Source organism: Chinchilla lanigera, unplaced genomic scaffold (genome assembly GCF_000276665.1).
Source record: "Chinchilla lanigera isolate Chin_1 unplaced genomic scaffold, ChiLan1.0 scaffold00069, whole genome shotgun sequence".
Lineage (NCBI taxonomy): Eukaryota > Metazoa > Chordata > Mammalia > Rodentia > Chinchillidae > Chinchilla > Chinchilla lanigera.
Genome location: NW_004955470.1, coordinates 12,026,660 through 12,050,712, shown reverse-complemented (window position 1 = coordinate 12,050,712; position 24,053 = coordinate 12,026,660). Strand labels below are relative to the sequence as shown.

At 46.7% G+C, this 24,053-nt stretch overlaps 1 protein-coding gene across 3 annotated transcripts in view; it reads right to left on the bottom strand.

Moving 5' to 3' along the window:
* Gcc2 (GRIP and coiled-coil domain containing 2) overlaps positions 1–24,053 on the bottom strand; it is a gene marked incomplete in the record, with an annotated part of 42,020 nt that overhangs the window by 2,913 nt on the left and 15,054 nt on the right. The window contains 11 exon segments of one of the 3 annotated variants that reach the window (XM_005400800.2): positions 1,568–1,719; positions 2,996–3,187; positions 9,029–9,246; positions 10,607–10,783; positions 12,840–12,961; positions 13,394–13,531; positions 14,568–14,645; positions 14,947–15,047; positions 22,249–22,411; positions 23,069–23,173; positions 23,792–23,956. In XM_005400800.2, coding sequence (XP_005400857.2) covers positions 1,568–1,719; positions 2,996–3,187; positions 9,029–9,246; positions 10,607–10,783; positions 12,840–12,961; positions 13,394–13,531; positions 14,568–14,645; positions 14,947–15,047; positions 22,249–22,411; positions 23,069–23,173; positions 23,792–23,956 — 1,611 coding nt within the window. 3 annotated transcript variants of the gene reach the window in all.

The window sequence follows — 24,053 nt, the reverse complement described above, 5'->3', positions numbered from 1 at the left end:
TACAGGACAGGTTATAGGAAGTTCAATCTCTGAGGACGATTTCTAGGCTTTTGTTATGGTGCTCTATTTCATGATTTTAGGTTATTCCTGGAAAGCAGTGAATAGAATCTTTCTCTCCTAAAATCCAAGTTCACTTAAAAAAGTGAGAATAGGCCAGGTATGGTGGTGCACATCTATAGTCCCAGCACTTGGGAGGCTGAGCCAGGAGGATCCCCACAAATTTGAGGCGAACCTGGACTACATAGTGAGCTTAAGGCCAGCCTGAACTACATATGGGGATCCTTTCTCAAAAAAGCCAATAAAGTCCAAGAATCATGTGAGTATAAACCTGTGGAAAGACAGCATTGTATTAAAGAGGTTGCATAGGTTCACTATGCTGGTGAATAATTGGATATTGTTTTGATTAACTTTTTTTTTTTTTTTTGTACTAGGAATCAAACTCAGGACCTTGTGCTTGCCAGGCAGGAGCTGTGCCACTGAGCTGTATCCTCAGCCCCTGGATATTGTTTTGACTAGTAGGGGAACACGGTTTTATGGGATGCATATGCAGATATTTAGTGGTGGGATGTCAATATATATAAATAAAAATTTACTGTAGATAAGCAATTAAGCATTAAAAAAATTCATTTGGCAAGGACAGCGGGTAGCCCTGCCGAGTTGGGGCAGTTCTGTTTGGGCTGCACAGCAGAGAGAAGCATGTACTTTCCAGACAGACAGGAGTCCGAGTTGTGTTCCACGACGCACCACCTCCATTTTCTTTCTTTTCAGAGATTCTGAGTGATGTGTGTGTGTGTGTGTGTGTGTGTGTGTGTGTGTGTAAAGTCTAAGGTCTGCATCATGAAAACTGCTCAATCAGTATGAGGTTAAATTTTTTTTGTGGTACTAGGGATTGAACCCAGGCCTCATGCATGCTGGGTGAGTTCTCCACCACCGAGCTGCCATCTCCAGACTTCTTTAGTGTTCATTTTCTTTTGAGACAATGCCTTGCTAAGGGCTGGCCTTGAACCTGCCCTCTTCCCGCCTCAGTCTCCCGAGCTGCTGGGGTTACAGGTATGTACCATCAGGCCTGGCAGAATGCTTTACTCTTCAATAGTCAGCCATGGTAGAGAGGCCTTGTTTCAGTAATTTCAACTGCCTGCAACATTCCTAGATGTTTCTGGTGTGCTTTTAAGGAGGAAGCGCCTCCTTTGCTACTTCTCCACCTCCACTTGCAAGGGTGCCAGGTGGCCACGTCTGTCTGCTCACTAATCTGAACCAGAAGCGCTCCCCGCTTGTCTTTAGGGTCCATGGGCCTGAACTCATTTGAGTTTTACTTAAGCATATGTGGAACAATGACATATAAACATGTCTAATTTCTAAATCTATTATGGTTTCTTATAGAAAGTAGGAATTAAAGGGGTACTTATATAATAGATACAAAAGCACTGAATATTTCTTACCAGCAAAAATCTGTTAATACAAAGAATCAAGATGTCACAGGCGCATGTCTGCATTCGCTCAGGACACATCTGTCTGAAGCCTCCTCCCCTAGCACCCCCCAGGGCGGCCGTGGCCGGTGTGGCCTCACCTTGACTTGCTCCATGAGGATGGCGTTGGTTGCCTCTGTCTCCCGAAGCAGCCCGTTCAAGTGCTCTGCACTCTTTGTGGTGGAGCTGAGCTTCTGAACCAAGTCTTCTTTGGTAAACTCAGCATGCCACAAAGGAGGCTCTGCAAGATGTTCTAAGAATTAATTTTCGAAGTCAGAATGACAGATTCTGAACAAGAACAACACTTAAATGTCTTACGCGGCAAAACTGAGAGGGCTACTCCCTTGCTGTTTGTCTACTCACACGCCCCAGTCAAATGCTATTCGGCTGAATGTGACAACAGAAAGAGACTCCACTGCAGTGTGGAGGTTTAACCCACATCAGCCCTGCGAGCCCAGTGCTGCAGTGTGGCAGGCTTGCATCTCAGACATCTTCTCTTCTGTGTGGTGCGTGGAATGGAACTCAGGGCCTGGCACAAGGTAGGTCAGCACTCACCACTGAACTACGCCCCACCCTAGACCTTTTATTACTCTGGTTATGCATCCTCTCTCCATCTATAAATGTTCCATGAACCCACGTCATTTTTCTTGCAAGTGAGAGAAGAATCCTACCTACTGACTGCTGCATCACGGCCCTTCTGTGAGGTGGGGTAGGCATTACTTTCAAATTTGATGCTCGCAGCCGACAATTTCACTCTGGCTACATCACACGGCCAGAGCCGGTCTGGAGAGTGAAGCGATGCCCACTGTTCATGTTACCTGGGAGACCACGCCTCACGGCTTGACACTCACTGACCACCGCTCCAGCTGAGCTTCACTGTGCCCCGAAGGCCCACGTTTTAAAGCCTGCTCCTTGGCCTGAGGGCTTGTTGGGGGGGTCCTGGAGGACACTATGTCCCTGGAGACAGTGGGGTCCCAGCCCCCTTCTGTCTCCCGGCTGTGGTGAGGTGAGTGGCTCACCCTCCATGTGTCTGCCTTGCCACAGGCCCCAAACTAGAGCCAGTCGAGGTCTGACTGAACCCTCTGCAAGTGTGAGTCAAAGGAAACCGCTCTTCCTTCAAGCTGCCACCTCGAATGTCCCATCAGTGATGGAAAGCTGCTGAATACAGGGTGGGCGCAGGCGGCCCCACACTTCAAAGATGACGGAGTTCCCGAGTTATCACCAGTGACGCTCCTAAGAGCAGAACACAGCCCATGCCACAGCTGGTACAGCAAAGCTGGCACACGGTCCTCAAGAGGGGAAGGGGAGGCTGCCAGTCCCTGGAAGGGGGAAGAACAGGTGCTCACTCCCTAACGTCACTGGAGAACTCCCGTCATCCATGTCAGGCCTACCCTAGGTCACAGCCAGCATTTTAAAAAAGATTTTGTTTCCCACTGCAGGAAGTCTGAAGTGGCTCAGAAATGAAACAACACAAAAATATAAAATTGGAGTAAAATTAAGTAAGAGAACATGTGGCCAGAGCCACTCACCCAGCTTTGTCTCAGGAGAGCTGAGCAGCTGCTCCAGGGAGGGCGCGCAGGTGCTGGCGGAGGACACGGACTCGGCGTCCGCCGTCTCCATCCCCTCACCCTCCTCCCGCGTCACCGCGTGCATGTCCAGGAGGGGCAGGTCGGCGGTCCTCCTTTCTCGCAGGTTCTTCAAAGGCTGGCAAGAAGCCGTGGCTGGTAAACAGTTTTTCAGAAGGTAACTGTGAGACTTTCAAGATGGACAGATTCAGGCTTAACAGACACCAGGATTAAAATGATCCAGGGGATGTCAAATGATACGGAAATTAAATAATTAGAATAGTGTGTAAAGAGAGAATTGCTAGGGGCTGGGGATTTAGCTCAGTGGTTCAAGCGCCTGCCTAGCAAGCACAAGGTACTGTGTTCGATTCCCAGTACCCAAAAAAAAAAAAAAAAAGAGAGAGAGAATTCCTAAAAATGCTCTAAAAATGCAGTCACTGAACTTTTAATCACTTTAGCCATTTCAGGAGAAGCTATGAGTTAACTGCAATTAGCTGGCTAAGATAAACTGTTGGATGACACAAAACTTGTAATACAGCACTACTAAATTTTATTAATTTACGGAAAAGTGCTATCAATTGCCAAATATTGGTGGAAACGATAAAGCTAGATCCCCTGATTGCCTCTATTTGCTTTGGTCTTTTACTTTTGGGTACTGGGAATCGAACTCAGAAACTTCCGCTTGCCAGACAGGCACTGTACCACTGAGCTATCTCCCCGGCCTGATCCCAGCTATTTGGATTCCTGCATCCTTCCTGACAGGACATGTCCACACCAGCAGGCTCGGCCCACGTCCGCCTCACAGCCCTCACCACCTCCTTGGACAGTCCCAGCACTGCCCACGCACACTGCAGCCTCGGCGTGAATCCCAGGCTCCAGCCAATGGAACACGTTTCCCGCCAAGGATTTTTTTTTGGTTATATTGTTTTATTATTTTTATTTTAAAAAGGAAAAAAACCCCAAATTTCAAAACAAGATAATAGAAGGGTAACAATGGTTAATACGTTGCAAATTATTATCTTTAAATTAGTTGACAATGGCATGTAATCATCCACATTAGCACAAAACTTTCTTTTCAATGAACTAAGAGAAACTAGTAGTGTAACTATCTTATGTATTTATTTTTTTCTTTTTTTCTCTTCTTTCTTTCCTCTATCCCATCCCAGTTTCTTTTTCCTTTTGAAGTTTCTTCCCATTTTACAATGTTTTGTGTACATTTTGGATCTTATTTACTCTTTCAGCTTCTCACACTAGGGAGACAATACGATGTTTACACATGTGCGTCTGGTTTATTTCACTTATGAGTATGGTCTCGAGTTGCATTCATTTCCCTATGAAAGTCTCCAGTTTATCCTTCTTTATGGCTGAGCAGTACTCCATTGTATAAAAAGACATCTTTTTTATTCATTCCTCAGCTGATGGGCATTTGGATTGTTTCCAAGATCTAGCTATGACAAACTGTGCTGCTATAAACATGGGTGCACATACATCACTGTGATACAATGTTTTTAATTCTTCTGGCAAAATACCCAGAAGGGGAATAGCTGGGTCAAATGGGACCTCCAATCCTAGTGTTTTGAGGAACCTCCACACTCATTTCCACAGTGGTTACACCTGTCTACACTCCCACCAGCCGTGAAGGCTTCTTTTTTCCCCACAGCCCCACCAGCATTTGCTATTGGTTGATTTCTTGATAACAGTCATTCTTTTTGGGGTAAGATGCAACTTAAGTATTATTTCAATTTTCATCTCTCAAATGACCAGCGATGTTGAGAATTTATTCATGTATTTATTTGTTGTTTGTAGTTCTTCATCTCAGATAGCCATTTTTGGATTGGGCAGTTAAATTTGGGAGGTCTGATTTTTTTTCTGAGTTCTTTATATGTTCTCAATAGTCCTTTGTCTGAGAAACAGCTGATAGAATTTTTTTTTCCCACCTTGTGGGTTGTCTCTTCACTCTGCTGGTGGATTTGCTTATTGTGAAAAAGCTTTTTAATAAGAGATCCCAGCTGTTGATTCTTTGTGATAGGTCCTGTGCAATCAGGGTTTTATTCATAAACGCTTTGCCTACACCAATGCCTTCAAGAGTTTTACCTATCTTCCAGCAGATTTAATGGTTTTGTTTTAATATTTAGATGTTTGACCCATTTCGAATTTAGTTTAGTGCCTGGTGAAAGATACAGATCCAATTTTAATCTCAGCATATGGACAGCCAGTTCTTCCAGCACCATTTATTAAAGAGGCTGTCTTTCTTCCAATGAATGTTTGGCACCTTTGTCAAAGAAAAGGTGGCTGAGTGTGTCTGGAGTTGTTTCTGCATCTTCTAATCTGTTCCACTGATCTTTGGGCCCTTTTTTTTTTTTTTTTTCCGTACCATGCTGCTTTTATCACAGTAGCTTTATACAGTATAATTTCAAGTCAGGGATTGTGATGCCCTGTACCTTGCCTTTGTTGCTCAGAACTGCCTTTGCTATTATAGGTCTCTTCTGGTTCTCAATGCATTTTAGGACTGTTTTTTCTAATTCTATAAGATATGCTATTAAAATTTTGATAGGAATTGCATTAAACCTACTTAACAGTTCTGGGATTATGGCCATTTTCACTATCATGGTTCTTCCTACCCAAAAGTAAGGGATCCATTTCCTGATAGCTGCATCAATCTCCTTTTCCAGAGTATTGTAGTTTTCAACATAAAAGATCTTTTACATCCTTTGTTAGATTGATTCCTAGGTATTTCATTTTTTTGGATGCTACTGTAAAGGGTGTTTACCTAACTTCTCAGTGAGTTTGTTACGCATGTACAGGAAGGCTACTGACTATTGAGTACTGACTTTGTATCCAGCTACACTACTGAATTTGTTTATTAAATCTAGCAGTTTTTAGTGGAATTTTTGAGGTCTTCTATGTAGAGTATTATGTCATCTTTAAATAATGATAATTTAACTTCTTCCTTTCCTATCATTACTCCTTTTATTACTTTCTCTGGCCTAAGTGCTCCGGCTAAAGTTTCCAGGACTATGTTGATAAGAGCGGAGACAGTGAACATCCTTGCCTTGTTCCTGACTTTAGAGAGAAAGCTTTCAGTTTTTGTCCATTTAGTATGATGCTGGCTGTTGGTTTGTCATAGATGGCTTTTCAGATTGAGATAACGACAATCTATTCCAATTTTCTGTAGCATTTTTATCATGAATGGGTGCGCGACTTTGTCAAAAGTATTTTATACATCTATTGAGATGATCATGATTTTTATCCTTGGCCCTGTTAATATGGTGTATTACATTTACTGATTTGTGTACATTGAAACATTCCCTGCATTCCTGGGATGAATCCCACTTGGTCATGGTGTATAATCTTCTTTTTTTGTCTTTTTGAGACTTTGTCTTTTTGAGACAGGGTCTCACTATGCAGTTCAGGCTGGCCTTGAGCTCACTTTCTAGCCCAGGCTTGTCTCAAACTCACAAGGATTCTCCTGCCTCAGACTCCTGAGTGCTAGGATTACAGGCGTGCACCATCATGCCCAGCTTTTGATCTTTTTTTTTCTTTGAGACAGGGTTTTGCTATGCAGTTCAGGCTGGCCTTGAACTCATTTTGTAGCCCAGGCTAGCCTCGAACTTGTGGTGATCCTTCTGCCTCAGCCACAAGTGCTGGGATTAGAGGCTTGTGTACCACCATGTCCAGCTGTATAATCTTCTCGATGATCTGCTACATTGTTTGCCAGTCTTTTTTTTTTTTGTACCAGGAATCGAACTCAGGACCCTGTGCTTGCCAGGCAGGCACTTATGCTGCTGAGCTATATCCCCAGCCCATTTGCCAGTCTTATTAAGGATTTTTGCATCTATGTTCATTAGGGAGACTAGCCTGTAGCTCTTTAGTTGGGTCCTTCTCCAGTTTTGGAATCAGGGTAATGCTTGCTTCCAGGAATGAATTTGGGAGTATTGCTTCCCTTTCAATTTCATTGAACAGTCTGCGAAGTAGTGACGTTAGGTCTTCTCTAAATTTCTTGTAGCATTGAGCAGTATTTGTTAAGGTCTGGGCTTTTTTTTTGTTGGTAGGTTTTTAATTACATCTTTAATTTGACTGACTGATACTGGTTTATTAAGGATTTTTGTATCTTCTTGATTATATGTATTTAGGAATCTGTCCAATTCTTCTGCATTTTCCATCTTATTGAATGCAAGTTTTTTTTTTTTTTTTTTTTTTTTTTTGGTTTTTCTCCGGTACCAGGAACTGAACTCACGACCTTGCGCTTGCCAGGCAGACGCTTTGCCGCTGAGCTAAATCCCCAGCCCCGAATGCAAGTTTTTAAAGTAGGTATAGATAATCTTCTGGGATTTCTGCAGTGTCTGTTGCGATTTTACCCTTTTCATTCCTAATTGTGTGGATTTGAGTCTTCTTTTTTTTGATAAGGTTGGATAAGAGCTTGTCGATTTTATTTAATCTTTCAAAGAACCAACTCTTTGAGACATTTGTTTTTTTAGTTTCCACTGTGTTGATTTCTGCTTTGACCTTTGTAATTTTCTCCCTCCATGACCTCTATGAGCTTTCACTCAGCATGCTCTTCTTTTTCTAGCAGTCTGAGGCTCACCATTAAGCTGTGTGCTTGCCCTGCCCTGCTCTCCTGATCCGGGGATTCACGCCGCCAAGGCTTTTCGTGTTGGCTCCTACTGAATATTTGCTCACAACTGTGAAGTTTGTCAGGCACATTAATTTCAGGTGCATTACTTACCTGACTCCAGGAAATCTACAGTTCAAAGAAATTTAATGACTTGTTCACTGCTCACTGAGGGACAGCAGCTCTAACTCACGTTTTCTAAACTGCAGTTTTTACTTTCTGCCTCATGAAGTCGCCCGTCTTGTCCTTTCACGCCCAGCTTTCCTGGCTGCCCTTCTGAAGCATTCTTGGGCTCCTGCCATTTGCACAGCTGCTTACTGTGCTCCTGACTCCCAGATTCCAACCTCCTATGCAGCCTGTCCTGCTCTGACTACCTCCGTTTTGACTGCTGGCACGTGTTAAACTCTTCTGATGCTGGTTTCTGATCCTGACAAATGACCTGTGGCTGCTCTGCTCCAGAAACATTCTCCGTGGGAAACAAAGTGCCATCAACGCAGGACTCAAGTGTGTGACCATCCTGGCTGACAGTACCATCTGTCCCTGGAAGCAGAATGGAAGATGCCGAGTGTGGCTGGACTGAAACTCCAACCAGTAAGAGACGCGAGAGGAGGAAGCGTGTGGGTGTTTCAGGGACCTGGCCCTGTCTGGTATTTTCAGCTACAGAACAGACGCCTGTGATAACCCGCAATGGAAAGCACCAGGCATCCAAAGGTGAAACTAGAATTAGGTCCCATGCCATGTGTCTTGGTTACTTTTCTCTCCTTGCTGAGAGAAAATGCCCAAAATGCCAGAATTACGGAAGGAAAGGTTTCTTTAACTCACAGTTTATAGAAGTTTCAGTCCATACTCGGCTGGCTCCAAGGCAGAGCAGCACATGGCACAGGGTAACTGTTCATGGTGGCAGAAAACAGCAAAAGCCACAGAGCAAAAGGAGGGGCAGCAGCTGGAAGAGCAAGCTTCTTTCCCTCCCTTACACTGTATGCAAACTACCTGCCCCAGGGTGGGTGTAGCACTCACATCCATAATTCTAACACTGGACCATCAATCGATCAGAACTCTAGAAGCCTGCCCCATGACTGCGTGTGGCTTTGGGGAGACACCCAGACACAGACCATAACAGCACGATACTGCTAAGAGGTATGTCTAAATCAGACAAAAAGCAAACGATTTCCCTGGAGGGTGATAAATTCACGTAAGCTAGCACTCCCAAAGGCTACACAGGCTGACAGAAGTGTAACAGTGACGGTTCACACGATAGCAAATCCAATATGCATTAACTGCAGAACGGACAGTGGATGACACCTTGCCCTGAATCTATGAACAATGCACTGAAGTGATACAAGCATGGGAAAGCATGAGCTGGCTGCTTCCTGGTACATACATACTTCGTGTGGCTGGCTCACTCTTGAGCTGGAACAGCTGAGCTTCCACCTTGGAGAGCTGCTGCTGCAGGGTCTCCACCGTCTTCCGGTGCTCGTCCTGCAAGTGCCGCACCTGCTCTCGGAAGCTGGTGCGGAGGACCTCACTCTGGGATGTCAGCTGACCCACTGTCTTTGCATTCTCAGACTTCATCGCCAAGTTCTCGGACTGGATGGAGCATAGCCTGCAGGGTGAGAGGACCTGGGTCACGTGGGAGATTCCAAGCTTCTGCAGAAGCCCTAACGCACCTCCGAGGCGTAAGCTACCTTCTCTCCTACACACCCAGCACGTGCTGGTCAGCTACAAGCCGGGTGGCCACTGCCAGCTGGTTCCCACCACAGTCTGTGTCTCAAGGCAGATGCAGAATCTTGGACGAGAGGCTGTGTTGCACGGTTCATCAGAAAAAAGAATTCTACTTAGAGCACAAGCTAATTATACCTTTAATTACCCGCGTCTTCAGCAGTCTTATGTGGCAGCTCACATAAACAACACTTCATAGAGGGTGAGCCTTTAAAGGAAAGTATCTGTTTCCTGTGAATTAAACCGAAACACTTGAACACAAAGGCCTGATTTACTACAGCAGCCTCCTGATCTCTGCACATCAGACCCGCTGCTCGCCCCGTTAGAAACAGTCCAGCGGTTTCCATGCTAAGCCGCCGAATCAGCCTCCAGCAGCGCTCCTCAGAGGTGCCTGCTGTTAACAAGCTCCCAAGGGATTTTTACGAGTCAGTCTGGACAGAGAACCTGCAGTTTGAGAACCACTACTCTTTCAATGGCTTGCTTGTAGTCCGCTGTTTTACAGGTTTGGTTTTTTGTAAAATAAAAACGAAACTTCCTTTTTACCTAAGGGACCCAGGATTATTCTGTGACAGAAACCCAAGCAATATGGAGAACACCTGAGACAGACAGAGCATCCTGACACCCCGATGGAAGATGCTCAAAGAACTCCTTTCCTCAGCTCCCTAACATACCATGACAACCTCCAATGTCCTTATTATAGGAGTTCAACATTTCCTGTTCACAACAATCCCTTTCCCAATATCTGAGTGCTGGAATGGTTAATAAGATATGACAAGTTGAAGACAAAGCTGCTAGGATAAGTGGCATTTTCTTTTTCGGTAAGATTTACTGTTTTCCTTTGGAGATGAGGGAGAATGCTTAATGCCACACCTGAAATGGAAAGTAGCTTTTCTGGGGGTCAGGTGGCAGTACTGGGGACTGAAGATAGGACTTCACACTGAGCTACATCCCTAGTATTTTTTCTACTTTTTGAGACAAGATCTTGCTAAGTTGATAAACTGCCCTCCCAGAGTGCTGGGATTACAGGTGTGCGCTGCCACACCCACCAAGCAGCACTTTTTTTAAAGGAAGCACTGCCACCATGAAGGCAGCAGGAGGGGCACATAAAAGTGTCCTTAAATATGTGAAGTATAAAGTCAGGCCAGAGGGGCAGTGCTAAGCCTCTGAAAGAAAGCCTACATCAGACTCTCCCATAAATGTTCGCCCTAAGGAGTGTGAGGCCAGGCGCCCGCACAGCCACCTACTTCTCTCGCAGCTCCGCCTCCTTCGCCACGGTCTCCTGCAGCGTGCGGTTGTGCCTCTCCAGCAGGATGTCGTGCTCTGACTGCAGTGCCTGCAGCTCCGACACGCTGGCCTGCAGGTTATTCTGGCTGTCTTGAAGCTTGATCTTCAGCTGGTCAACCAGCATTTCCAGGTGCTCCCTAAAGCAGAAGTACACAGTTATCAACCGTGGAAAGCAGCACACCTCATGTGGTTTCAAACATATTTTAGTCAATCTTTTGATGCCATACTCTTATTATTGCACATGATTCCACAGGGCACACAAGAATAAGAACTCAGAGTTAAATACAGTAACAAAGACATTAACAGATTGTCAGTTTCAGGCACTACAGTTATAGAACACTCTCACCTTTTAAGTTGCATATCCTAATGAAATAGGCCATTAAACTATATGAAGCTAGCCTATTTTATCATAAAGGACTATGTCATTAAACAAAACCCACACAGTTCCAAATTAACTGCTGTGAAAATGCTGTTAGACCAAATCAGAGCAAAAGGTCTTTTTTGGGCTTAGGATAAAGTTCTGGTGAAACAGTGAAAATCCGTAATTCTGTCATAATCTACAGAACACCATCACTGTCACTTTCAGCAAATGTACTCAATGGGGGCAGCAGGATCTCTGCAGCAGGGCTGCTGCTTGGGATGTACCAGGGTCTGGGTTAGCTCTCTAGCTCAGACCAAAGAAAAAACACTCCAAACGGGGCATGGTGGTGCACACCTTAGCAATCCCTGCTCCTCAGAAGGTTGAGGCAGAAGGATCCCAAGTTCAAGGCCAGCCTGACAACTTAAACCCTGCCTCAAAGGGAGACTGGGCTACAGATGCTACTGGAGTGGCAAGCAGAGGGCCCTGAGGGCTTCATGTATAAAAAAGTACAACAAACATAATGTAGCTCATTAAAACAACGTGAACCCAAAGTTCAGGCATAGTAAAAAAGGGCTCTTGCAAATGGTGACACTTTACATTTATTAAAGTGTTAACTTTGGCCAGGCATGGTGGCACATACCTGTAATTCCAACGCTCAGGAGGCTGAGGCAGGAGAATTGCTGCAAATCTGCATCCAGCCTGGGGTATATGGTGATTTCAAGACCAGCTGGGAATACATAGTGAGTGAGACCTTGTCTCAAAATCAAAACGGGCCAGGTGTAACCCCAGCACTCAGAAGGCTGAGGCAGGAGATTGCTGGGAGTGTGAGGCCAGCCTGGGCTACAAAGTGAGTTCAAGGCCAGTATAATCTCCACCCTGATCTCCACCTCACTCTGTCTCAAAAAAAGAAAAAGGAAACAAAACAAACACCGCCCCTAAGCCAACTCTAGCTTGATGAGGAGCTGCTGGCAGAGGGAACACGCCCCAGTCTGCAGTCCCACATGTAATGCCCCTAAGCGAAGGACAGAAGATGAGCAAACTCCACAGCACCCCAGACCGCCTGCAGAACTGCCCCTCACAGAACGCCAACGGCCGGCCTGCTCTTGCCCTGAATACTTCTGCATGACTCGCTCAGGGTGTGGATGCTCGGGTAAAGCAGGGTTAAATGATCCGCTGCTCAAGTGGAACTGAGAAGATGCTAATACATTAAAGAAAAACTTTATTCAATGCCAGAACTCAGTACTTACTTGTTTTTTTGTTTGTTTGTTTTTTTCCGGTACTGGGTATGGAACTTGTGACCTTGCGCTTGCCAGGCAGGCGCTGTGCCACTGAGCTAAATCCCCAGCCCCACTTCTGCTTTTTGAGATAGGGTCTCACTATGTAGTCCAGACCTTGAACCCGTTATGTAGCCCATGATGGCCTGGAACTCACAGTGATCCTCCTGCCTTAGCCTCCTGAGTGCTGGGATTATAGGGTGCACGCCCTGAGCCGCATGAACACTTCTTTTTTTTTTTTAAGAACACTTCTTGAAGTAATACATCTTACCAACTTCTGCTTAACCTGATGGTGAAAAAGTGCTGAGTAAGTGCTTTTACTCTTTGACTCTTCAATTTCCAAAATTGGAAAAACTAATCATAATTTTAATGTCTAAATTTCTACTACAATTAAGCCCTATTAAGAAGAGACTGAGGTCAGAGACTGCTGGCCCCACGGCGCCCTGCAAGCCTTCAGCGTTTGCACAGTACCTGTGGCCGGGAGCGCCCCATGGACCCCAGCCTGTGGCGACTTCCGGCCACGTGGGGAACCCTGTGAGCTTCCGGGTTAAACCTCACCTTTCTTGTTTACCTCCCTCAGTTTCAGCCTGAGACGAAGATTTGTTTTTCTGTTGTTTCAGGACATTGTGGACTCGGACTTTGTAGCTCTCGAATTCTGAGGTTACAGCAGCTTGTTCTGCCTATGACATGAGAAGAGAGGAAACCATTTTCTACCATAACACGATCTTATTTTCAGAGGTTAACAAAAATAAAGATGAAAACTCGTTCTTGAAAATAAAGATAGTGGACTTTGTTTCCGCCCCCGTTCACCAAATGGTTGTTGTACACATCTTTTAAATCTCTGAAGAACGTAATCTTCTCTGACAAGAGATTAACTTAGGGCCCACGTGCTTCAGAAGGGCACTATTTGCTTTTGGAACCTCGCAAACATTTTTCACTTATCACAGCCCTATTTTAAGTCCCCTGAACCTGAGTTTCCACAATGGAGTGGAGAAGGTCCATCCCAAGTCCTGCACACCCCTAAAGTGCCCGGGGCCAGCGCTGCCCGGCTCAGCCAGGTGGCCCCCAGCGGCCCTGGGGCGAGCAAGCACGAGGGAGACCTGGACTAGCACCTTGGCCGCGCGGCTCTCCTCCTGCAGCGCGGCCACCCGCTGCTGGAAGGCGCCGAGTGCGCGTTGGTGCTGCTCGGTGGACGCCTTCAGGTGCTCGTGCAGCTTGTGCTTCTCGGCAGTCACCTCGGCCAGCTGGATCTGGGGGGAGACGGCAGGTTACCGCGGAGCCCCACGCGGGAGGCGCACACGGACGGAGCTCAGAGTGTTAGTACTGAAGGGTGGAGACGGCAGGAGCACGGCAGTTCACGCGATGGTAAGCAAACCAACCGCAGCCCAAAATCATGAAGATCCCGTGCTACGTATTTCTTTTGTTTTTTTTCTGGTACCGGGAACCGAACTCACGACCTTGCGCTTGCCAGGCAGGTGCTTTGCCGCTGAGCTAAATCCCCAGCCCCTCCGGGCTACGTATTTCACTCCCATTTAGTTAAACATATAGAGTCTGTCAAAAAACATATACATGCTTCAGAGAAAGAAAGAATATGCTTTTCCAAAGGACAGTATTACCCTCGTACGGGGGGCCCTAGAGGTCATTGTGTACCGCTGAAAACCCACCATACTGCGGCCCTCAGAGAAGAAGCCGGAAATGCACGTGCAGGAGTCTCAGAGAGCAAGCTTCCCCAGCAGAGCTCACCGTAGTAACAGTGCCTGGAGGCTCGCGCCCACCGTCTGAGCACCTCCTGTAACTGTGGTGGCCAAGGGTCACATGTGTTCATCTCATGATGTGTCACGTTTAGTATGAACACATTTATGGAGGGTTTGCTTGTCCTGAAGTGTGTATACAGTTTTTGGTGGGCTCTGTATTTATATATACACGAAGCTTACACACACAGAACCATTTTACACCCTGTTTCTTGTGACTGCAGTGTCTCAGAGGATGAAGATGAGGTCTGGGGCAGGTCTACTCTGCTTCCCATTGCTCTGCAGCACCCCAGCATCCTGAAGAGCATAAAGATAACTCCGCTTGAGGTACACGCCACGCTTCACTGACTGCTACCACTTCCTCAGAATGTCGAGGACTCTTTCTACATCTCCTCAGAGCAAAGGCGAACCTTTTACCCCTTCCGGGATGCGGACAGCCCGCTGCAGCACGCACGCCATGAGCTCACCACTGCCTTAGAGGGCGCTCCCTGCCACACGCAAAGCCCTTTTTCCACCTCCGAGATCAGAGTCTTACTTTGTAGACTTCTCCTTGCTGCTGGCTTGCCTCCAGCTCACCCTTTAAGGATGCTTCAAGGATGAGATGCTCGGTTTCCTACAGAATGAAAACAGCGTTTAGATGCAAAGTGCAGTTACGCGTCAGTAGACTACGAACAAATGCCAAGGTCGGAAGGAGTCACGTAACATACTGCAAAGCGCAGTTACGCGTCAGTAGACTACGAACAAATGCCAAGGTCGGAAGGAGTCACGTAACATACTGCAAAGCGCAGTTACGCGTCAGTAGACTACGAACAAATGCCAAGGTCGGAAGGAGTCACGTAACATACTGCAAAGCGCAGTTACGCGTCAGTAGACTACGAACAAATGCCAAGGTCGGAAGGAGTCACGTAACATACCGCTTGCTTTGCGTCTGCCAGCTCCTTCTTGGTTCTCACAAGCAGCTGCTTGATCGCGGCGTGTTTCTCCTCATGCTGCTGCAGGGAAGACTGGAGCGAGGCTGGACCCAGGAGGGATTTCCACAGAGAGAGGAAACAGCTTCCGTAAGTGCACAGACGCCCGCCCAGCAGGACACGACCTCCTCGTGTGAACCTGCTTCTAAAGGAGCTGCTGTAGCTCGTTATCATGGGGTGTTTCAGACACACGTGACTGCAGCGGCAACCGCGGTCATCACCGGAAGCCTCCCACACACGGCCGGCACGGGCCACGCGGACCTCGCTCAGCAGCGTGGGGCTCGGCTCGCTCCCTGGGCGCCGCCTGACCGGGCACAGCGGGCCTACCCCTTCACATTCGGCCGGTGGCTGCTCCGGTGCCACCACAGGGAGCAGGGTATGAGCAGACTGTGGGGCTCACACACCCCGGAGACTTGGGCAGTCTGTCACCCCCTGAACAGTGCCTCACCTAGTTACTCTCTGAGCCTGCTGTGTCATCTGAAAGCAAGTCAATCTGTAAATACTTCCGTGCATGTCTCTAAAACCAAAGCACAGCTACACTTCATCTCTAAAAGATAAGGGCTACTTTTGAAAAGCACCTCAGGGGCCAGAGATATAGGTCAGTGGCACAAGCGCCTGCCTGGCAGGCATAAGGTCCTCAGTTCAAGTCCTGGTACCCCGCCACCCCGCAAAATAAATAAAATAAAATAAAAAGCCTCTCCTGAGGTGCTGAGTATTTCCCGTTTGTCACCCCAGAGGCGTACACCCGTTTGTGACAGCAACTTAGATGCAGTAACTTTTTGGGGGAGGGACTGTTAGCAAAAGAATGCTCACTAAGGAAGAAATTTAAAAAACAGACAAAAACTGCCTTGCTGACAGAGGTAAGGAAGAAACACAGGCAAGAAGGGACAAGCAGATTCACTGTGGAATCACAGGCGACCCTGTGAAGCTGCTGTGAAGCAAACCAAGAGACCGGGCTGAGGCCTTGGGGTCATGCAAGGCCCGGGTTTACCCGTTTACAGGTCTGCCTGCTTCCAACATAGACCGCTTACACGAGTGTGGAGCCGTGCTGCCGAAGGACCTGGCGAGCACTGGCTGAGGTAAATTCACACACGCGAATGCACCTAGTCGACAGGAAGAGGGGTATTTTAACTGTGCTTCTGAGAGTAAGCCTGGTTCAGTTACTTCCAGCAAGGACTTACCCCTTTCCAAAAATGCATTTCAGGAGGCACAGATCACCTATGAAGCCTTGCAGGTGCTCCGAGAGCTGAGACCAAGCAACACCAAGGAGCACCCTAGGCTCGACTAGGGGCGACCCTCATACGACAACGGAAAGCAGAACGCACCTGTCAGCAGGGCCACACAGAGGCTACACAATCCGCACGTCTGAAGGCCACCTCTACTCTGCGCAGAATGAGGCAGACTTCATGCGCAGGAAGCACCAAGAAGCAGAAGGAACCAAAGGGTGAGTAAGGGTGTGGGAGGCAGGAAAGGGTGAAAGACAGATGAAATAACACTTGTGGAAAAACAGCATCTCTTGGGAAAAATCAGTACCCTCCCGGGGACGGTAATGAGAATTAGACCGAAGGGCTGGGTATAGTGGGGCACACCTGTAATCCCAGCACTCGGAAGGCTGAGGCAGGTGGGTCCCTGTGAATTCCAGGCCAGCCTGGGTTACACAGGGAGTTTAAGGCCAGCCTGAACTACATAGTGAGAGCCTGTGTCAAAAACCCAAAATAAACAAATAAAAATAAACACAAACACAGCTTACTAGGCTGAGGGCGCAACTGCATCCTCTCACACGGACGCTGTCCTGACGCTGCCCTGACGCTGCCTCCTCACGCTAACTCCAGACTCCCACCTCCGGCCCCCAGTTACCCTGAACACCGCACTCCTACCCGCAGCCCCCAGTCACCCAGATCCCGGACTCCCTCCCTCGGCCCCCAGTCACCCTGAACTCCGCACTCCTACCCCCAGGCCCCAGTCACCCCGATCCCTAGCAGTAGTTCTCTTGTCTTTAAAATGAACCAATCACTTCCTCCTGGTGTTCAGGTCCTTCATGAACGGATCAGAAATAGCTGTACTCAATCACTTCTCCCTAACCAGCAAAGCCTGTACTCCACCCAGTGAAGATTTCCAACAGTGAGGCTCTGCCCACACCCGGGCTGCAGGAAGGCTGCAGAAAAAGCCTTCTCCCACACAGCTCAGGAGGCCATGGCTCAAACACAGCCTTGCTACTCCTCTCTCCTGGGCCTGAGAGCAGCTGTCCCCGTCTACAAGGCCTCTGACTCTGATGGGTGCTGGGCTTGCATCCAGCACTGCTCATCTCTGCACGCAGGAGGTATTGCTGGAGAGGGGTGCTATCTGGAATAAGCACCTCTTCTTAGTTTTCCAAAGGACTGCGCCTTTCTTTCAGTCCAAAATACACGGGTTTGCTAATTTACACAACCGAGGGAAGAAATAAAACCCACAGCCCTACTAGTCAATGTGTACTGAAAACTAGAGACACAGCTCAGGCCCAGTGAGTAACCCACACATGGACAACCACGGCCCGTGCCTGGACACAGCAGGCGAGTGGAACTCTGCACGCCTGGCTTCCCTGCTGTGTCACTCCCAGATGTACCTGTGTGAGCCACGACGTGGCCTGGGCTGGTGACACAGCGTCCTGCGGCCAGGGTGGGAGGTGTGCTGCTACAGGGGTGAGGACACTGCTGAGGCTCCCAGTGCTTCCTGAACTGGCTTAGCCTCACCCCACGGAGGGAGCGCCCCAGACAGACACTGCACACCCAGCGCGAGTTTGCTGTGGGGATTTCCACCACCGTCTCCAGGTGCCAGTGACACAGTGAGGCTGAGCCCACACCACAGCAGGGCCCTTTACAACAAAAAAGCCTTTTCCCACACAGCTCAGGAAGCCATGGCTCAGACATTGTGCCTGCTGTTACTGCGAATGCCACGAGCCCCATATGGGATGAATCTGTCTTCACTCTGGCTTCTGGACACTCACGCCGGAACTCACAAGACACCATCTAGCAAAAGTAGATGGGACCCATACGTTGCGTCTCGGTCTTTTTTTTCTCTTTGAGACCAGCTGGCCTTGAACTTGCTATCATCTTGCCTCGGCCCACTGCATAGCTGTTTCTACAGTTGTGTGCCACCATGCTCAGCCTAGGTTTGGAAATTTTATCTGACTTTACTACGTAGTCCTTCTGCAATACTTCCTCTTACACTACTCCCTCATCATTTATATCCCAAAATCTTGTTTTGTGGTATTATGTCTGTGGCCACCTCAAATTATTTCATGGAAATTCTGCTTCTGACTTGTAAAACAGGAAACTGAACCAAGTGCAGAAAAGGTCTTTTCCTGACACTGGACAGCAGCACACACTGACCCAGGCTCAAGTGGGCCTGAGGGGGCGTCAGCGCAGACGCCACTTGTAGAGGCTGGGAGCCTGGGGCAGGGCTGGGGACCAACGTGAGGCATGCGAGCTGCTCTGGACACCTGGGGCTCTCCTGGGGCACAGTCGCCGACGCCCGCCAGCCAGGCCTGCGAGGACAGGGCCCTTGGCACCAGCGGGCAGCACCACCTGGGGGTGGGGCGGGGGGGGGGCCGTGCTGGCCTGCAGGGATGGCTGCTTAGACTCCTGGCTGGAGGTGAAGACCATTCCTAAAGGGACACAGTTGACCTCCAAATAACCGCGCTGTCAGTGTTTGTTTTTTAGAGACAGTCTTGCCATGCAGCCCACGCTGGCCTTGAAGTCATGATCCTCCTGCCTCAGTCCCCTGAGTGCTGGGATGAGGGGGGCACCAAAGTTTAACTTTTTAAATGAAAAACAAAAATGAACCAAAAAAGAAAATTCCACCATTTAACAATGAAAAATTCACATCTAACTAAAAACTACTTTCCATATAAAGAAGGAAGCAGAATTCAATTTATACACAGGAGGGAAGGACTCAGCCAATGGAAAGATCAGTAAATTACAGAAAGGACAGACTAGCAAACAAGGCCACTAAACCCGCTATTAAACATGCTCAAGGATTTGAAGAACATGAACATAACAGAAATGAAAAACATAAAAAGACCACATGAACTCAGGAGATGTGGAGTGCAGGCTCGCACGTGGAATTCGCAGAGTGGACAGCGTCTGCTGTGAGCTTGGGAGACGTGGGAACACGTGACGGGAGCCTGGGGAGCGTGGACACGCACGGGTGGAAACAAGACAGAAATGGGCAGACACCGCGGACCGTCGGGCCATATCGGCTAACGGCCTGAGAGGCCCTGCTTGAAAGACTGTGAAACTTTTCCTACACATGGAAAAGCTCCCCAGTCACCAGTGGGTCTCAAGCAAGGGGGAGCACAGCACAGAACTCTGACAGACTGAGGACCTCTCCAGACAGACCAAGGCCGAAAGCGCGCTCCCCTAGGAGTCCGCAGCACAGTGCACTCTCGAGCTGAGGGGGCAAGCACACTGCGCAGGCCCGGGCCCCGGCTCTGCAACACACGCGGCAGTCGTCCCTTACGGGCTCGGACACGTGCCTGCCACAGGTCACTCACCTGCACCTGGCTGCAGGACAGAGCCACCACATGCAGACAAACGGACATGGCTGCATTTAAACAAAACAAATGTAGCTATTTTCAAACAAAAACAACAGTGTACCACGCACTGCTGTAATGTACTTTGCAGATACATGACATGGTGATAAGAGCAGCAGGAGCAGGAGCTGGGGCTGGGGTGCACACCAGTAATCTCAGCACTCTGACAGGCAGAGGCAGGAGGATTCCAAGTTCTAGCACAGCTGGGCAATTCACCCAGACTCTGTCTCAAAATTAAAAAAAACATTTAACGAAATTCTGAAGAAGGACTGGGGATGTAGCTCAGTGTGAAGGCCCTGAATTCAATCCTCTATACTGGAAAAAACTGCAGGAAAGGCAAAGTGTACTACCATAAGATGCTCAAAATATATAAAAAGTGGTGATTTACGTGAAGGTAATCTGTGATAAATTCAAGATGCGCAGTAAAAACTCTAAAGCAACCACTAAAAATGAACTAATAAGCTAGTAAAGGAGATAAAACGGTTGCACAAAAAATAATTTTAGAGAAGACAGAAAAACAGCCACTGGGAAGGTGATACATTTAAACCTAACCACAAAAATTATGACAGAAACAAATGGTTTAAGCTTTCAATTATAGCAGAGACAGAGAAATGCAAGGTGTAACCACATGCTGTCAAAAAGCCTAACACAGGGTCAAAGCCAAGGATGGAAGAAGACAGATCCTGCAAGTAATAATACAGAGAGCTGGTGCGGTTACAACTACCAATTAACATTACAGGAGACTTCAGAGAAAGGAGCTCTACCAGGGACGCAGCCTGTCCACAGCGAGGGGCAGCAAATCACTAAGAACACATAATTCTAGGTGTACATGTGGCCAACACCAGGGTTTCTAAACACAAGAAACAAAGCATTAACGGCACAGGGAAATACCTCCACGATTACGGTTAGAGACTACAAGCCACCATGAGTACTTGGCAGAGGAAGCAGACAGACAGCACTAGACAGAAGAGACTGACGGACACTGACCTAACTGGCACGAGAGAATGCTCTGTGTAACATGAACACACTCTAACACCAGGCTGTCAAGCACACAGCAACTTGACAGAAACAAACCCCATGCTGGGCAGTAAAGCAAAGCCCAATAAATTTAACAGGACTGAAGTCACAAGCAGAACATACTAACCCTAACCCTAGCCACGAGGGAATACCACTAGGAACTACTAAAGAAACGTATTTGAAAAGAAACCTCTAACGGTGTAAGGTTGGGTGAAATACACCCAGATCATAACTTACACTCCCTGTCACGAAATTTAACCTTTTAAATATTTAGAATGTAAACAACACTTCTAAAAAACCCATGCAATGAAAACGAAATAACAGAAGTAAAAAATATTTTGACCTGAATTAAAATAATATATCCATTTGTGAGATACAGAGGAAAATTCAGTTTTCAATGCTAACATGAGAAGATACTTTAAGGATAAAATAGAATCTTCCTAAAAAGGAATAGTTCACTACTAAATTTTCCCAATTTGTTGAAATCAGAGACTTGTGGGCAACGACAATCTTGTATTACTCATGTACCAGGTACTCCAGTGTTGAAATGAATGAGTGCATCAGCCGCCAACGGGCAGCACAGACCTCTTAGTGGCAATGGTCTCCGCACTCCGCCTGATCCTCAGCACGGCCTGGTGGGTCAGATGCACCTGGCCACAGTCAAAAGCTGAGGGCAAGAAGAACTCGACGACTGCATTCACCTGCCACCACTGTTCAAGCCAGGCCACCTCAAGAGGAACTGCCCTAAGAAGCCCCCTGGGCCATGCCCTGAATGCAGAGGTGACTGCTGGAGATAGGTCTGCCCTCTGAAGCAGAGGCCCCAGAGCTCAGACCCTTGCTACCAGTTAGTCCAACAGGATGAGGGGGCCCGGGGCATATTCCGCCTTCTCCCTCTGACCAGACTGTCATCTCCAGGGAGGAGCCCCGGGTAATCACAACTATAGAGGATAAAGAAAACGGCCTGTTGCTAGACACAGGTGCAAGTCTCTCGGTCCTTCTTTTCAATCCTGGCCTTCCTTCCAGCCGTCACACCTCAGTGAAAGGAGTCACTGGTGAGGAGGTAATTCGCTATTTTTCACAACCCTTAGGCTGTAACTACTTGTTAGATCCTTCTTGCGTATCTCTGTCTTCCTGAGAAACCACTTTGAAGATACCACCATGTATTACAGCAGCCACTGATATTTTCCTACTAATCTGTCCATAACTCTGTAATGTTCCTATGCTATTTTGTAAATGGATGTATGTTTATTACTGTGTTTCCTACAACAACCACTGAGAATAATCAATAAATATTCAATTGGTCACTCATGTATAGCTCTATTTATTTTCTTTAGAAACCATTTAAAAAAAAAAAAAAACATTTTGAAGATACCAAAGTATAGTACAACCATTGATAATAACTTACCACTTTTGTCTGTAGCTCACTATTATTTGTGTATCTGTTTTCCTGAGAAACTATCTTGTAGATAACAATATGTAAAACAACCACTGATAATTTCCTACCACTTTGTCTGTAATTTGGTAAGCCCCCCTATTACTATGTTATCCTTCTTTTACTCTTTAAAATAATAATAATAAAAAAAAAGCTGAGGGCAGCTAATAGCCGTGCCCCAAACCTACTGTGAAACAATTACACAGCAAAGTGAATTCGGAGTACTCACTCATTTCTTCTTGTAGGGTTTCTTGCTTCTGTCTTTGAATTTTTATTTCTTGCTCCAAATCTTCTATCTTGCTGTTTTTATTAGTTAACTGTTGATTTAATTCTTTTGTCAAACGCTCATAGTCTGCTATTTCCATGTTCATCAGTGTAGTCTGTTGGGCGTCCTGCACATTTTATAGAAGATTCACAGATTACAAGTTTGGTTATTTTCACTTGTAAGATTGCTAAAATGATGCCACAGGAATAAACAGGTCCTATTATGTTCTTCATAAAACACAAATAGTGTAAGCACTAAGAACGAGAGGTTAGAGATTTTCTAGTTTCTAACTTCGTAGAATATTTTCTAACTGTTTAACTCAACTTTTTTAGGTTCACTGTATTGCATTATAACTTTTATTAACAACTGGCAGTGCCAGTCTTCTGGGGCTCTTTATTTGTGATATTTAAAATATTTCAGTATTTTAAGTGGCTCTTACTGTATTTTTCTTTTTAGCCTAATTTTTGGAAAAGCAGAGAAAAATCAGTCACAATTCTAAGAATAAGAGAAACTGCAAGCTTTGATAATAATTAAGCTTCCACGTGTCATACAATAATCACGTACAGAAAACATCATGCCAAAACTAATAACCCGAGCCTAGATTCTTCTGGAAACGGGCACTTAGAGAAGTAAGTTAGAGACCTCCATTTCCTGAGGCAGAGCCTACGAAGGGCCGTCTTAGCGGCCCAGACGACACCCACTGGTCACCCTCTTTAATGTAACGTACACCTAGCGGCTCAGGCACGCGAGCGCGCCGTCAGCTCTGCCTAGTGCTTCACTTTACCTTTTTAACCAGCTCGAGTTCCTGCATGGTTTTCTGACGCTGTTTCTTTTCCTTTTGAAGTTGCAGTTGAAGTTCTTCAAGCTCATTTATAGTACTGACATATTCCTAAAATTAAAAATAAAAGCCATCCTCATAATCCAACCAACATTAAGAAGGATCTGTTAGAGGCTATAAGATGAACCTGAAAAATGTAAGAAACATAAAAAGTTGGGTAATTTTTCAATGTTTCAAAAACATATGCCTCAAAAATCACAACTTGGAGTTTTAAACTTAGAACTGGAACGTGTTAAAGAATCAATGACCTCTGCTGTATTCACCAATACTACTTTTTGTTGAGACAGGGTTTCCCTATGTAGTTCAGGCTGGCCTTGAACTCACTTTGTAGCCCAAGCTGGCCTCAAACTTGCAGTGATCCTCCTGCCTCGGCCTCCTGAGTGCTGCCCTAAGAGTAACCTAAGGGTAACCCTAAGGGTAACAGGTGTGTGCCACCATGCCTGGCCACTAATCCTACTTTTTTAGAAATCCCCTCCCCTTTCTTAAAAGACAGGGTCTCACTATGCAGTCCAGGCTGGCTTTGAACTCGTGGCAGTCTTCCTGCCTCAGTCCCCTGAGTGTTGAAATTAAAAGCATAAACCACGTCCAGGTAGGAAGCCTTCTCTTTGTTCAAATATTTTGATAAAAGTATTACTGTATATGTGATCAATTTCACAGGATTGTGTTCACCTTTAGCTTCTGCTCTTTCTGAAGTTTTTCAGCTTCTAGTTCTTTGTCCACCACTGCTTTGGCTCTCTGGACCTCTAAAATCTGTACTTCTAAGAGCTTGGCATTGGACTGAAGTGTCTCAATACGGGCCAGGAGATCTTCATTATCGGAGTTTAATTTTTCACACTGGAATGACAAACGATTCATCACTGTAAACATGCAGGAAACATAGGTAGGAGAGGAAGAAAAAGTGCATTAAAGAGAATATTAGCATAGTGTAAAA